Source organism: Thermobia domestica, chromosome 3 (assembly GCF_964235325.1).
Source record: "Thermobia domestica chromosome 3, izTheDome1.hap1.1, whole genome shotgun sequence".
NCBI lineage: Eukaryota > Metazoa > Arthropoda > Insecta > Zygentoma > Lepismatidae > Thermobia > Thermobia domestica.
This window is the reverse complement of record NC_137456.1, coordinates 286,512,172-286,530,146: the sequence shown is the minus strand read 5'-3', so window position 1 is coordinate 286,530,146 and position 17,975 is coordinate 286,512,172. Positions and strand designations below refer to the sequence as shown.

Genomic DNA, 17,975 nt, shown 5'->3' with positions numbered 1-17,975 from the left:
AAAATATTTGGGACAGCAATGCTGGTAAAGGCTCGTCTTATTATATTATTCAGCTCTCCATGACTAGGAATTCGGCCTCCTCTCTTAGAGCAGCTTAGTGTATGCAAGCCTTTTCATCAACCTGTTCTTGGCATGTACATTTGAAACTGTGACAGATATTTAAGCCGAGACGTAAAGCGACACAAATTTGAAATGTGTTCTTGTCTGAGAGATTTCCAATATTTCTTGACGGTGTAGCCTGTAGCCATGCACCAGATTCTTTCCTTTGTAAGGATTTAAAAGGGAAAATACCAAATGCATTTTCAGGGACCATTTCTTTGTGAATTATTGCTGTTAATATAATTTTATCCCAATTCTGTTGTAAGTCCAATACAGCGGGAGTCTCATTATTGTAGTTACCATTCCATATCTCAAATCCCTCCGCCACGTCATGAATTTCCACTTTGTTAACTGAAATGTTTAATATGTTGCAGACAAGTAGCTTCACTCCAAAACATGAGGATACGAAAGCTGGAAGGCTTAAGTCTGAGACTTTTCTTACACTTAAACCTCCTAAGCGAACTGGTAAGCTTCCTTGCGTCCATTGATTTTCATTCAAAGAATAACTGATAATTGACTGTAATGCATATTTCAAACAATTATCAAACTGAAGTACCTTGGAAGGCATGGAACATGTGGGAGTGGTGCGTGAAAAATAGATCCGTTTCGGTATTCCCGGGCAATTCTTAAGTAGAAAAAGCGCTATGCGCTGGTAAAGTCCTCAGACACTGAGTTGCTATTTTTAATCTATTTAAATGCTAATCAAAAGTTTCCTCATATCCATCCTCAAGGAGGGGTGATCCTAAGAGATATAATTAATTTTTAAGTACCGTCCGTATCCCAGGTAACAATTCTTAAAACTGGGATTCAACTTCTTTGCTTGGGTTGCCAGACATGAAAAAAAAAAGTTTAGACGAGTTAACTTTCAGACCAAGTTTTTTTGATTCTTCTATTAGTCAGACGTCAGAAGAGAATTTGGTGGAATTTTATGAAATTCCGAAAAGTCCGGTCCCACAACCTGGAAAAAAGTATGGGGAGAGTAAAGGCCAACATCATATAAGCATAGGCAACATTCAGATATTCACCTTTAGGGACAAAGGAAAAACCTGAATAACCCTAGATTTTTTTCTCAGAATCACGACATCTACAACATATCAGAGTTTCATTCGTTTGCACCGAAATCAAAAATATAATCACCCGATTGTTTAAAAAAATCTGGAACTCTAGTGACCAAAAAGTCATAAGTCGATTTTTGCGTCTATTAAGACTTTTTTCTCATAATGAGAATATCTTCAACATATCTCAGTTTTACTCAATCTTACCAAAATCAAGAACATCGTCATACTCGGCTGTTTTCAAGAAAGTTGTCCTATAGTGACAAAACGATTAGTGATTTGTGGTTGTTTCTATTTAGTCTTTTTCACAAAAGGTCAATATCTACAGCATATAATGATTTCAGTCATTTTCGCCAAAATCCAGATTCAAAAAGTAGACTCGTAGTGGCCAAATATTCAGTGATTAGTTTTTTGTGTCTATTAAAGCATTTCCTCAGAATCACAATATCTACAACATATCATAGCTTCACTCATTTTCACTGAAATTCAGAACATCCCTATCTTTGGTTACTTCAAATGCTAGTTACGAACATTAGGACTATTCATCAGGGTCACAATATCTACAACATATCACGGTTTCAAGGAATTTCACCGATATCCAAAATAACGTTACGTTCTGCTGTTTTCAAAAATATGGCTCTATAGTGAACAATTGGTCAGTTGCTTGTGGTTGTCAACAATAAAAACTTCTTCTTAGTCACAATATCTACAGCTTATAACAGTTTCATTATTTTCACCGGAATCTAGAATATCACTACCTTCGGCTGCTTTCAAAAAAGTGGCAATGTACTTGCCAAACGATCAGTCATGAGTGGTTAATCACATTAAGACTTTTCTCACTATGACAATATACAACATATAAGAGTTTTAATAATTTTACCGAAATCCAGAATGTCTTTAACTTCGGATGTTTTTAGAAACGTGACCATGTTGTGCCGCTACGGTTAGTGGTCTGTTGTTCTGAGCATTGATACTTTTATTAGGAACACAATATCTACAACATATCACGGTTTCAAGCAATTCCGCCGAAATCCAATTTCAGAATAATTGTGAAAAGTCCTTTTTTCATTTCGAACGGGGATATTGCCTCTGAAACACCCTTCTCCCAAAAACAACACCTGTCTTTATCACTTTGAAGCCGTCTTTGCATCGGCAGATTTTTGTTTCTTAAAAATGGCCCTTTTAATCAAGGGGACTTCTTTTGGGAACGGGACCTTTGCCCTCTCAACCTATTTTCCGAAGGAAATAAAAAATATGTGTCAATTTATTTTCAGTTTAATATATATGTGCCACGTTTGAAGAAAATCAGATGATGAGGAACCCTAGTGAAGCAATCTCCTATACACTTTCACTTTTTGCACATGATGGGTTTTTGTCCCAAAGTCCTCAATTGATGCTCTCTATTTGCTCTAGAATTATATGTGTAAAGTTTGGATAACATTTATCTCATGGTATGTCGTCTTTGCTGTAAACTATTTCCACATTCGTTTCTTGAGAGTACGATTAAAAGGTTTCCCCATACTTGCCTTAGTTACGGGGTTTTGGTGTTCTGTAAAAACGATTATTTTGATTCTTTAAGTATACCTGAAATGTTTTATTAACAAGCTCCATACATTTATCTCTTAGTAGATGTTGGTGTCTACGACGGGTAAATACAAATATTTGATTAAAAGCATTTACAATGCTTTCGCAAGTTCTAGAGCAGAGTCACGACCCATGCATACCGACTAGAAAACAACAACCTTTAAAATATACATGTAACGATCATTTTTTAGACTTTGTGTATCGTTTAAATCAGTCAGGACCACTGATCGCCAATATCGAGCATAAGATAAAATTTTCGTGGAAATTCATTACGGCAGGTTTATCCAGTGTATACACCGATTGTTCTTTTACCCGCAGTTTCACCCTGTGTAAAAGTATTGATTTCTCAGAGTTTTCCATAATGCTGTAGCAGTTAAAACCGAGGAAGAGTTTGAGTGGTTATAATAAATCATACCCGATTTCGCATTTTATAATCGCGCTATCTGTTGACAACTTTACGTTTACGTTTTGGCCCATTTTCCTCTTTTTTTGGATCTGCAGCAGCCGTATTCAGCTTTCGAATATATTCTAAACGTTTAGAGTTACCTACATACTCTAAAGTTATATTGTATTTTGCTTGTAGTACAGTAAAGGGATCCCAACCTGTGGGTAGAATACTTTCCTTACAAAACCTAACAAAATTTACTTTTAAGTCCACCATATTGACACCTAGAGTTAATTAATTATAAATCTTAAATTTCCAATGTTATCCCATTGAACGTTGGTATCGTTTCAATTTACATAAGAAGGTCTTGCATTACGGAGATAATTTTCGGGTAGTGTAGATAGTATTTCCTCCTCCTCCTCCTCCTCCTCCTTACCTTCTAACCCCTTAGTACCAATACTACTTGATGTATGTATATTTTTTAACATTATGTAAATATTTTATAACACCTTTTATACCATACTCATTTTTTCTCAAAACCGTTTCTTTATATTATTTAAAACTATTTTCTTTTTTCCATCCACATTAGATATAGATTGATATTGATGTAATTTTTCTGGCAAAATTAAAATAGGTTTTAGCGCATGCTGCATAATTATTTCATTAAACTAAATAGTATACGTCATATAATGGGTGTAAGCAATGCAGTGAGAAAACCATCCTCTTGTATAATTTTTCACTTTTTCTTTTCTTTTAATGCTGAACCTATCCTTACAAAATACTTATGTTCCCGTGTATACTTGAAATTTATTTTGTTCTTTTTTTCATTTTCCGACTTTCCTTTCCTTTTAATATGTTATGAGAGTATTCATAAATAGATCGAAGTAAATCACAATCTGTCTATCGTAATATTGCATTATCTGCTTTAGATTTTTCTCCAAAAGTCTTCGTAAATGTGCGCTTTCTTTGATAATAATCTTTACGGATATTATAGTATAACTGGTTGTTGGATTCTAAAGAAAATATCGTAATCCTACTTACAGTAGTTTTCCTTTGCTAAACTTTTCAATTTTTTGTTAGTCCGTCTGGCCATGCAAGAACAGACAGAGAGGTGCCCTTCCTCGGGAACGTAGCCATGTTGGCTCTTAAGTATAGTTGCCAACATACCTTCAGCATTTCCCTATTAGTAGGAGAGCATATCTCATCCCGTAGCAGCTTTCGTGAAGATAAGATGAGAGGGTGATGTTTTTTGATTTAGAGGAGCCTTCTGGTGAATAATTGCTATGGTGTTGTTCACTGGTGCGTTACGTGTAGACATGATGACGTCATCAAAATGGCGAACAAGTCGCTTCAAGAAACATGCACAATCTCCGTTTTTTTATGGACCGATATTCTTTCTTCATAGCTCATTTTAAAGGAAATTAAATTTCCCATTCAAACTGTTACGTAAATATTTGCTCTAAACTAGTGATATAGGATATGATCATTAATAATGATATATGATTAATGATTTTATGAATTAATGAGCCATTGTTTATGAAATTATCAAATATAATTTTGAAACCGTTAATTTTAGAGAAAATACTTACATATCAATTTTATGTGAAATTTAATTACCTTTAAAATTAGTGAAGACGATTAGTCCATAAATAACGGAGATATGATATATAACATATATTTATAATAGTATCACCTGTCTGAATACTCATGATAACTCATCAAAATAGTTTTTACTGATACCGGAAACTTTATTTCTCGTTTTATTTTTATCATATACTCGTCACTATTACTTAGACTAAACAAAACTAAATAATACATTTTTCTTTTCTGTTTCAGTTTAGTTTCTGTTCCAGTCCAGCTAATATTCTAATATGTCGGGTTTGGTAAAGTTTGGTCAAGTAAAACACTATAAACGAAAACACATTAGTAACATTGACTTCGAATTATGTCTTTTGTGTCAATGTCAATTAAAAGATGTAGTAAAAAACTCAAATGCTATGGAAAACTCTTTAGTGCAATACGAATTAGAAATGAGTGCGAATATGTTAGCTACAATTCCCTCAATGAAGTTCTTGAAATTATTAGCTATGAAGATACTTTTAAGTTAAATATCAGGTGGCACTTGTCCTGTTACAAAAAAAAATGCAGCCCCAAAGGCAATATTAACAGATCACAAAGCAGACATAAGAAATAGAAAACAGTAAACGAAGCAGCCCGTCAAGCTCAGTGGCTACTGTAGATCTAACCTGTAAGCGACCCCAAAATGTGTACACAAAATTATTACAAAAAATACCTGCTTTTTCTGTGATAAACACGCAGTCCGAAGGAATACATTATTTACTGTGTCTACTAAAGAGGCAGAAGATAAATCTATAATGCTGTACTGAAGACTGAAAACACCAAATAGGTATTGAAATTAAGCGGATGTATTAATCCTCGAGATGCTCATGCGTATGATCTGTCATATCACAAAGACTGTTACACAAAACACGTTTCCAATATTTTGAGAGGTACAAATAAAATTACATCGGACCGATTGAAAGATGTATTATTTAAAGGTAACGTTAAGCCAATGGCAGATGCTGAAAAACAATATAGAGAAATCAGTAGTTCAAATGAAGTCACTCAGAAAGATATGATGTCTAGAAAATTTCTTAAATCACTCATTGAAAATATACTGTTTTTCATGAATGTGGTATTTATTGATCCTATCTCAAAACAATCAGTCTCAGCGTATTTCTTTGAAATCTATTAATGATGCTTTGTTATTAGATGAGGAGACAAATTCTAATGAAAAAGTAATATGAACATTCCATTTCAGGAAGCAAAGTTGTTGCGTAGAACTACTTTAACAGCAAAAGAATGGGAGTTTAAAAGTTCTATTGCGAAAGACCTAGAGACTGACGTGATATCAAACGAAGTTCTCTAGTTTTTAAGTGGTGTATTGATGGAGGCAAAATAGTTTATAGTTGCGACAATGATAACAAATATTTGGAAAATAAAGCTACTGTATTATCTCAATGAGTTATGTTTGTGTGCCTTACTGATAGACAGGCTGCTTCTAGCAAAACAAATGTTAAGCACACACTGGAGCTACCCCTTAAATTTGCCGTGGGTTTAATTGTTCACTATAAAACTGGAAACAAGTTCTGGGTCGAGCAATGAAGTTTCGGATCTTCCATTTGTTACAATAATGTTCTGCAACTTGATACTGTAATAAGTAATGAAGTACTTAGGCGCATGGAAGATAAAGAAGGATTATACTATATATTCCACCTGAAATTGTGAAAGGAAGATTTAGTTTTTGTGCCGCAGATAACTTGGACTTTCTTGAGGATACACCTCATGGCCATGGAACTCTGCATTTAACAGCGATGACTTGTTATCAAGAATACCAAGAAAGAGATGAGGTGCAATCTTTAGTTTTGGAAGAAGCTGATACACATTTATCATATCGTTCTTTGGAAAATGTGCCAAAGTACAATACGTGCCAGAGAGTGTTCCTTACTATGAGCCAAAATTATTCAGACCACAAAATACAGTTTTTAAGCAATGCAATAAGCAATCTGCAACTAAGAGGTAATGAACAATTCAATCCTATAAAATTAGCTTGGTGTTTATGCAAAAGTTCATCTTTGCCAAGTTCAACTGTCTTTGGTTTGGAAAGTAAAGAGGTTCTTGGAGGAGAAGGTGGAGAAAAGATGTATGTTTAGTCTGAAAATCAATCTCTCACTTTTGAGTTCTGATGAAGATTCGCATTCAACAGGTGTTCCCATCTGGACAGAATGCAAAAATTATTCCCAAAAACTCAAATAACAGCTAAGGAACAGAAAATTTGAAAGCACTTGGATTTTAAATTTATTAGACACTATTCGAGAAAGCAATTTGTATGAAAACATGAAGAAATTCGATAGTATACAATAACAAATCAACCCAAAATTTAAATTGGTACGAGAATACATGACTATGCTTGAACATTTGATAGGGCTATTAAGATCAATGGAAATCACTGGAAGAACACCTTAGATGTGTAGAATCAATCATTGTTTCTTTTTGACTTGCATTTGCATAACTACTGTGCTATGTTGGCTTATTATGTTGCAGAAATACATACATTAAAACAGTCCTGCCCGGAAATATCGACAGAGTTTAAGTCCTTGGGTTTTTGGGTATTTTTTAGACTAAGTCATGCAGCTACTGCATCATCACTATATATCCTACGATCATGATTTATACCTCATTCTCTTTTGAGTAGAACAGGATTTGAAATTGTACTACTTACATGTCCACACCATATACCAGAAGAGGGATAAGTGAGGTCAAAGGGAAGATATCGGGAAAACCTTTTGTCACATTTTGGGACCCTCTGGAACAGTCCTATGTAAACGTAGAGATTTTAGAAAAATCTGCAAACTACTACTCAGTAAACTGAATGGTTGTGCCAAATTCCAAGCTTCTATCTTGAATAGTTATGGGGGGGAGAAATTTTATCAGGAATCCCCACAGAGCCCCAGATTACCCACAAAGACCCTGATCTCAGATAAAAAAAATCCTGAGACATCCCTATTTACCCTAGGATCATGCTGCCCATCGTTCACTTCAAAATAGAACTGCTTTTCAGGTGGCATCAGTAACGAATGTCCGTCATGTATCTGAGGCGGGAGAATCCTGAAGGAAGGGATGTTTTCGTTAAAATACCCCTTATTTGAATTTTTTCTTCTCTGGACCCCCTGTTTTAAAGCCGAGATCTCAAAATAAAGTGATAAATACTATTCACTGGACTGAATGTTTGTGCAAAATGTCAATCTTCTAGGTGCAAAAGAAAGAATGCGAAAAAAATATGCAGACAATACCCAGTATTCCCGTATACAGAAGGATATTTTGTTAAAATAACCAAAGACATCTGTATTTAGCCTAGGATCACGGTTCATCTAGCATTCTCTTCAAAATTGAACTGCCTTTCAGACGGTAATATTTAGTGTCTCCATCATGTATCAGAGGCGGGAAAACCTCGAAGAAAGAGATTTTTAGTTAAAATATCCTCTTTTCAACCTTTTGCCCCTCTGGACATTCGTGTTTTAACGCGGACATATGAAAATAATCTGATAAATACTGAATGCTTATGCAAAATTTCAATCTTCTAGGAGCGAAACTAAGCTCGCCAAGAAGGTACCGACAATAACCATATTCCCGTATACAGAATTATATTTGTAAAAATTCCCTGAGACATCCCTAATTACCCTAGAGTCATGAGTCGCCCATTATTCTCTTCAGAATAGGCCAGCCTTTTACTTGCCTCCATCATGTATCTGAGGCGTAAAAATAGTGAAAAAGTGATTTTTAAAAATCTCTTTTTTTACTTTTTGCACATCTGGACCCCACCTCTCTAACTGCTAACACAGAAGTCTGAAAAATCTGATAAATAAGACTCGGTGGACTGAATGGTTTGCAAAATTTCAGTCTTCTAGGTGCAAAAATGAGTCCGCAAAAAATAATGAACATAGGCCTCACAAAAGAAAATATATTGTTTAAAGCTATGACGCCAACACCTCGTATGTCTCGACGCAGGAAGGTGCGAAACCATACATAACGTGTTCTACAATGCCTCTGGACTTGAAAAACAAAAAAACGGACGGAAGAGCTAAAATGGGATACTTATAACGCAAGATATCATAACACCAGCATGGTACAAATTGTACCATAGGTTTCCTACGGAAATTGGGTTGTAAGGAAACCTAACGTTCCATTCTGTGCTCTTGATGAGGACGAAGCACTTGAACAAGAAAATAAGCTCTGAAAGATACAGGCGGTTTAGTAGGCATAACTTGTAACACAAGAGATCTTTTCTAACACCAGAACTAAAACGCATTTCTGATGAGACTTTACAATTAGATGGGTGTGTGGAACAGACATGTATAAATTATATTAAAATACTATCTGTTCTATACAACATTCCAGACTTTCCCACGACAGCTGTGATCGAGTTGAAATACGAATCATCAAAACATATACTCGGGCATCTTATCCTATGTGTTTAGTTTGCTCTTAAAAAAAAAAAAAAAAAAAAACACTTTTAACACTGAATTCAATGTACAACGAAGAGAGAAAATAGAGCAGGAAACAGACATTCACAGCTCATTCAGATTCGCTTATATATGAGTGTATGCGTTCTTAACGTTTGAATTCCTTCTCGTTATCAAATACAAAAAGACTATGAATAAATATATTTTATTCCTAGTTCTCTTAAGTGCCTTTAAAGCTAAATGAAAAAATAGCATACTGTTTTATTCACTCAGAGATAATCATGGATCCTAACATTTTTAATGATATATTTTTACTTACCTATTTTAAGAAAAACTTCCGGTCTTCTTGTTCACATACTTGTTCACATCTATCGAAGACGATTCACCGAATATACTATTACAGTTTTTAAGAGGATGTACTTCACACAGCTTCACTCTGTCAAATCTGTTAAATTATTCCTTTTTCCGGCCTAGACACACACAAACACACACACAGAATCACACACGTGACTACTCTCGACAAAACATGTCATAACAAGATCAAACACGTTTTCAATAATAGAGGTCACAGACCATATCTAAATTTCTCGTGTGACCTTAAGGCGTATGTGTCTACCTTCAAACTCGTTCACATAATTTGACCTTGGGGATCTCTGCATAAGTGATTTTTGATTACTAGTCATGATTTTCTATGGCAATGTGTTTCGAAAACATATCTCATCACAGCTTCATTAGTTGTCATCGTAAATATAATTTCGTTCATATGATTCTTCATATAACAATTTCACATGCAATACAACTCCTCCGGCATCTGTATGGGACTAGAGCGAAGCCTAAAATTTCGATTCTGTTTACGATAATCATCTTAGCAACAAACTCCCAAGGAACGTTCTCAGGGCGGTGTTCCAACAACTTTCACGTGAAACCTAAGGCCCACAGTTCTCACCTAACAACTATCCACTAAGCGTCCAATCTATGGGGCACCTGCATATACGATTTCTCATGAAATAGATTATTAACCTTAGCAACTAAGACCAATTCGATCAAAGGACACATTTCATTGAGTCTGATACCAAAACCTATTTCCATGGACACTCATGTCAAGGCCTACTTTTGTGCCTTATGTTTATGAGAACACCTGCATATACGATTTCTCATCCTATGTTTTCATTTAAAAATCATGAAAGACAATATACACCTTAGCAACTAAGAAAAATTCGATCAAAGGACAAATTTCATACAATCTGGTGTCGATCATTGAATATCACAGTTTCAGTTCATAGCCTACAGGTGTTTCATGGAAATACGACCAAGGCTAAATCTCTTACGCTCTTCGCAGGAGGATCGGGGGCTTGGGGGTCCAAATAGCTATCCAATGATATGATAAACTTCCGTTCTTAGCTTCGCAGGAGGGACGAGGACGAGGGGCCTAAAATAACTATTCAATGCTATGAGACGCTTCCGTTCTTAGCTTCGCAGGAGGGCTGGTAGCAGGGGGGTCCAAAATTGCTACACAATATACGAGGAGAAGACGAAGAAAGAAAAGGAAAAGACATGTTTCATCTTGTTTCCATAGCTGGTAGTTTTCAGGCAGCGTACTACCTTATTCTAGGATAGCAACATACTAGTTTAGGCCGCTTTAGAACCCCCTGGATAGCTTTTAGGGCCAAACTTTTCCCATGCATGTACAATTGAACCTCTACTCCGGGCATAGTCAACTGCATTTGGAAGAAAATTTCACTGATACAAGATGGTTTTCATTTGCTATCGTAGATCGTATGGATCACTTGACTTAAGTAAAGGCAAAGATATCAAAAACTGTGAAGATCTCGCAGAATCATTCATGAAGAAAATGGAAACAAAGTACTGGAGCTACGATGAGGTTCACCTTGTTTTAGACACTTATGAAGAAAACTATATAAAGAGTACTACAAGCCAAAAAAGAAATAACACACTTATACCTACTCAATACAAAATTACTGATAGCACCAACATAATAAATGTCACTATGCAGATACTGCTTTCTCGTATTGGAACGAAAGATGAACTAAGAGAATACTTGCCCAGAAAACTCCTTACTATGCAAAGACAAAAAAGGAGGATGTAGTTCCATGGAGTTCAGAAGTTTCTTCTACGCATTGCTCAGTGGGCCGTCTACGTAGCAAAGAAGATGCAGATACGAAGATAATTCTCCATTCTGTCGATGCGAAGGAAAGAGTGGCGACCAAATTGTATATTTTTCAGTAGATACAGATATTTTGATTTTTAGCATCCGAAGATGTCCTGAACTTCCATTGTTTTCATGTTTTGTGTCCAAGTCAAAAGAGATAATTTCGATTGGAAATATATATTCAATGCTCTAGGTGCATTAAGAGTTTCTGCACTTCCAGCTTTTCATTCGATTTCTGGATGTAATAGCACAAACATTTTGTCAGGAAAATTGAATATTTCATATTGAAAAGTTTTCTGTTATACATCATACGATATATAACATTCTCACTTGGCAAGATTTTATACCACATGAAGTGATGATAGCCTTAGAAAAATTCATCTGCCAACTCTACCAACTAAAATCAAATATATGTGTAATCTTCAAGATTTGCGATGCTATATGTTCTCGAAGAAATTTAAAAATAGGAAAGTTGCGACCAACAAAGAATTCATTTATACCTGCTATGAAAAAAGTTAGTTATCAACTTATCATTTCGTATCGAGACTGTAATTCTCAACCAATAATTCCAGCCCTAGTGGGACATGGATGGACTGTAGAAAATGACAACTGAACTTACATGTGATTTGCCATGCGCTCCAGACTACATTCTATAGTTCGAGAGATGTTCTTGCTCAAGAAACAAATTCGCCCAACCATGTAGATGCTCTTCACGTCGATTCTTGTGTACTGAAATGTGTGAGTGTGAGGAATTTTGTGAAAACTTGTTGCATAATAATCTAAAGGAACGAGAGCTTGACTCGGAAACTGAGGATAATGTAGTCTAGATACAGCTGCAAGAAGTAATCAATCATATTCATGTAACTAGATTATGTTAATTATTATTATTTATATTATCGTGTAAAAGCTATTCTTGAACTGTCTTTGTCTAAGAAAATTTTATCTTCCATTTCCATTCGTATGATATTTATATACATAGGTACTTGTACTGTTTGCTCTAGTAATTCATTATACAAATAATATTGCAACATTATTGCAACTATACCTCATATCTCAGGTACTTTTCTGCGATTTACTTTTCTCAAACTCGTAACGTATTTCGTAAACAATTGCTCATTAGTTCAGAAAAATTACCAAATAACTCGCAAACCCACATTTTAGAGGAAATTTTTACCATCTTATTCAGAATTTAATTTCTTTTAAAATGAGCTGCAAGAAAAAATATATTCATAAAAACAGAGATAATGCTTCTAATGCTTGCTTCTTCAATCGAGTTAGGTGTCATCATGTCATCATATGTACACACCACACAGCAGTGACCGAAAGTATTCACCAGAAGGTTCCTCTAAATGGAAGAATGAACCTTTCCTCTTATCCTCTCGAATACTGCAACGAGATGGCATACTTGGAAGTAAAATTTTATCCGCGACCGCTATTATATTATGTCATATCTCCGTTGTTTATGGAATGATTTTCTTCGTTAATAACTCATTTTAAAGGTAATTAAATTTCCCATAAAAATTAGGTATTTTCTCTAAAATTAAAGGTTTCACAGTCATTTTGATTACTACATAAATAATTGCTCATTAATTCATAAAATCATTAAATAACTCATATACCATTAGTTTTACAGCAAATTCATAACAGTTTTAATGGAAAATTTAATTTCCATTAAAATGAGCTACGAAAAAAGAAAATCAGTACATAAAGAACGGAGATAATGCTTGTTTCTTGAATCGAGTTGTCCGCCAGTTTGACGACGCCATTGTGTCTAAACGCCATGCACCAGTGAGAGACACCACCGAAATTATTCACCAGAAGGCTCCTCTAAATAAAAAAAATCACCCTTTCATCTTGCCTTCAGGGAAGCTGCCACGAAAGTTTTCTCTACACATGCTCCCCTACTATATAGGGCATATATCATATACTGTAAATTCTTAGTACTTAATGTACAGCATAAAGTGACCTAGTTGTATATAGGTGTGTTAGTGAATATTTTTTCACATTCTTTTATAACTCTAAAATAGTGTGTTCAAGTAGTAATAAGTGACACAAATTCCTCTAATTGTATTATTCTTAGCAGTCTTCCAATTTATGTAATCTTCATCATATCTACGATACATGTTACAACAAGAAATTTTGGGAATCAATTATTATTATCACCTTCTTCAATGGAAACCATAGATGTATCTTGATGCAATAAATATCTCCAATACAATTGTTAGAAAAATGTAAATTTTTCTTTGTAATATAACTAACCTCTTGAAAGTGCCTCGGGCTACATATATAATGGTCAGTATTAACGAACTTGCGATGAGCATTGACATCGCTGTCTTATTTGTGTTATTACATGTTCATGCAGCATATAAATTTGTACATCTACAATACTGTAGCTTAGTTAGATTACAGCACTAAAGAACAATGTGTATATTCTAACTTTTGTTTAGTATAAAGATTAGAAATATGCAATGACTCGTATAATACAGTTTATAAACTAGATATGTACGTTTCCTAGCAATGGTATTCAAGCCGATGGTATTATTAGGTATGTTAAATAATAATTTCTATATACATTCGTACGTTTCCAAAAGGTTTTTTACAATTATTTTTAAAGTTAAAAAATGGCCAAAGTAGATTATATAATCTGTACATCTACAGTATGTGATACGATTTGTATATTTAAAAATATAGTTCTGAATAGACTAAGTACCTCTCTTCCTCGAAACAATACTGTTATTTTAATGCTGTTCATGAAAGAACGTTTCTTACATTTTTTGTACTGTGTAAAATGAACACCCTCTTGCACGGCTGTTTAATTTTCTGCTTGTCTTTCATAGAGTGTCATCAATGTTAAGTCTACCTTAGAAGGCACTAGGAAGCAATATTTATATATTTCTACGTTAATTTCGTATTAATTTGCAACTTACCATATAAAGGAAACTATCACGATTAGTTGGACATTCCTGTAAATTCATTATATCAAATTAATTTCTCGTCGTCTTTTCTTAAAGGAAAATTGCATTTTCTTCATGAGGGTTTTAACATTTATTTCCATTTGGAATAAATAAAAAAGATATATAGACTCTCGTATACAATGTCAGCAAAGGAAAGTCGATAGAAAAATCTTAGTATATTTTAAAATGATTAATAAACTTATTTGACTTTACAATTTTACACATAGCTGAGGAACAAAGGAAACCGATTAAACTACACCATTTATCTGTAAGTATTCGTTGGTAAGGTACACCTACCTTACACTAGCTGCAAGCACTGAGCCGAAAGATATACATGTTCCGTTTTCTGTACCAAGATAATCCTTATTGTAAGTACGGGAAGGAAGCTTACAATAGTAACAAGTACCCTCAAATTCCTCCATTGAAAGAAGCACCTATCAATATCAGAAACAAATTACATAAATACATTTAAACATATATGAACTACTATCAAAAGCATGCTTTTTTTAAATTTAAATTAGCAAAAATTATAATTTAGGTATTGATTATTATGCTCTTCTAGATAATTACATTATTTTAATCTAACATCACGTTCCATAAACAAGCTTTTTCATTTTTTTTAATTTGTTTGCTCTCAGACGTAAATTACACCAAAGTTGATACTTGCGAATATGATCATCTACAGGGAAGGGAATAGATTACATTTAAAATAATGTTAACATTTATTTTCCCAATGCAAATATTCGTAGTCTGTAAGTAAATAAACAAAATAGAAAATATTTATCTTCTTACGCAATGCTTATAAGGGAAACATAAAAAAGTTAATTATTTTAACCTTCCTCAATAGACAGGTACCCAGTGAAAAGAAAAATGCGCTAGCGATAACAGTAATTTGCATCTCGTTACAGTAAATTATTATATACAAATAAATTCTATGCTTCTGTCCCTCAATCTTTTTATGTATGTACAGCGAGAGAGAGAGAGAGAGAGAGAGAGAGAGAGGTGAATGAGAAACATGGTTTACTTTATTTTCAATCTATATCTTCCTATTCAGAATCATTACAGGCATTAATTTTGAAAAGGATTTTCCAATGAATATTTTATTGTATTGAACATTAGAAACTGATTAAATTTGTGATTGAGTCTTTAAGGAGAGAATACAATATCTGGAAGACCAGCATATGGAACAAGTAGATCACATTCCAAATAGAACCAGATGTACTACTTCTAACGCGGTTTCTGATTCTTCTTTTCATTTGACACAACACATTCTTCCTTAATTCATAAAAGCTCATACGTACAGAACTGTTTAACAACATAAACCAAGATTACTTTATTGGCTTAAGTACGAATATTTCGGCGACGCCAGCACGTCCTATAATATGACGGCTTAATTTGTTATTACGGCAGTTCTTGTGTGCAGCTCTGCAGAGTGATCAAAAATTTTTGATTATAAAGTTAAAAGGTATGAAATAAAATCATTTATTTCAACTCTCTACTATTATAGGCTTTATTCTTCCGAGCAGATGATTACTGTAAGGAAGTGGCGTTGAAACAATTACAGAAATTGGTAATGTAGGAGAAATCAGGGGTACCTCCAGAAAACCCACGGTAATGATGTTGTCCATCACAAACTTACTTGGCTGCGGATTGAACCAAGGACGAAAGGTGAAAAATCTACCGCTGTTTACCAAGGAAGTATTAAGGCGTTCATAAAAGGTAATATAGACGAGATATCATTGCTGTGCACAATATTGCCTTTCCTTTTGCTTAGCCTCACATAAAGGAATAATTTCAACATGCTTTTAGCTATCAGTTTCCGTTTCATTACAGGTATTTCTCGATAATCAAATCCATCAAAACGGAATATACCTTGTAAAGAAGTGGGAGAAAAATTTACAGAAATATTAAAATGAGTGTTACTGGTAGTGAAAATACACCTGAAGCAAGTGGTAATATAGAAATGAATACATCCTCAAATCTATTTGAGCTTGTCAAACACCTTAATGAACAGAATAATCAGCAAATGACACAACAGATTGCACAGATAAATCAACAGTTGGAACAACAGATTATTCAAAAGTTCACCAATAGATTTGCACAGACAAATCAACAGTGACACAACAGATTGAGAAGATAAGTCAATAGATTGCAGAGACAAATCAACTGTTATCACAACGGATTGAAAAGACAAATCAAATTTTGTCACAGCGGATTGAACAGAGTGATCGCTAAATGGAGCAGATTTTACGTAAGTTTAGTGAAATACAAAATTTTGTTGAAGTTGTGGAAACTGTAATTAATGAACACTCTAATCAAATAAGTAAACGTATTAGTCAAATCAGGGAGTTACAAAAGGAAGTAAATTCTACCAAAGAAAGGCTTGCTACCGCCAATGATGATCATGTCAATGCTCGTGCTAATAGTGACAGAATTCTTACTGACAATACGGAAACGACAAAGTATTATGAATGAATTTATGGGTAAGAAAGTGATTCGTCTGGATCTTCGATAAAGAGTGATAGTGAGGTTAGTTGGGGCAAATCGTTTTTCTCATCGTGGAAGAAACCCTCCTTTAATCCCCGATATATGAAGAATATTAACAGAGGTAATTGTTTTCGTGTAAGTGAGATTAAATTTCTTACAAAATTTAGAAGATCTGATGATACCAGCTAGTACATTTATAGAAAAGTCCGAAGATGAATGTGACCTAATGCGGTGGATGAATCCAAGTTCTTAAAACTTTTAACGCGCGTTTTATTACCTCCCTGTTCCACTTGGTTTAAGGGTATCAAAGTTAATTTCCGTAATTTTTCTGATTTTGAGAATGCGCTATAATCCAATTTTGAGAATGACTTTATGTTAGCTAATAGGGATGCATTAGTCCGGAATAGGTATTATCATCCTAAACTGGAACGGAGTATTACTGACTTTGTAATATCAGCGTACAATGAATTGAAATCAATCAATCCATTTCAACCGGAATCGAGGATAATAGCGTCCATTCGTAGTTTGTTCCCCTTTAAGCTACAATGAATGATAATTTCAGCTCATACTATTTACTTCAACCATCTTATTATGTTAGTTCAAAATTTTGAAAGTCACTCTATGATGCAAAATAATAATCGAGGTCAAGTCAATCCTAATCATGGGCAAGTTAATTATGCATCTCCTCGTAATATCAATGTTAAAGAAGAAGGTGTTGCAAACACGCGAAATAATAATAAACTTTCTTTCAATGATAGACGAAATGAGTTAAATTTTACCGGTACCAGAACCGAATCTAATTACAGGAATAACAACAGAAATAATAATCGAAACACGTTTCCACAAAATGGGTTTCCTAATGGATTCACAGATGGCAGGAATTCACAATATAGAAATCGAAATACTATTGAAGTACATAATAGCAAGGAAAATACACACGCTTGTGCTACGCAATGTAACCTAACTCAATCCTATGGTAATATAAATTGTTACGGCGCCGGAGAAAACTACATGCAATTGATGTTTGCTTTATTTTGCTGTAAATACCGTTATGATTTCGTTTGTTATTTCTACTTGATTTGATTTCTATGAAGATAATATAAATAAATATCACTGATAAGAATTTCGTAATATATAACAAAAGATCTAGAATATGAATAATGCTTATCAAAGTTCTAATAACTATGTTAATTCTTAATATGGTACAAATCCAGCGTA

The 17,975-nt window shown here is 34.2% G+C and overlaps 1 protein-coding gene across 1 annotated transcript in view; it reads right to left on the bottom strand.

Annotated features, from left to right (window-relative positions):
* The window catches only part of LOC145682245 (uncharacterized), a 198,096-nt gene that overhangs the window by 79,778 nt on the left and 100,343 nt on the right, over positions 1-17,975 (bottom strand). Inside the window, exon 4 of the mRNA XM_081753828.1 lies at positions 14,568-14,704. Within this exon, the coding sequence (XP_081609954.1) occupies positions 14,568-14,704 (137 nt within the window). The remainder of the gene's footprint in view (positions 1-14,567; positions 14,705-17,975) is intronic.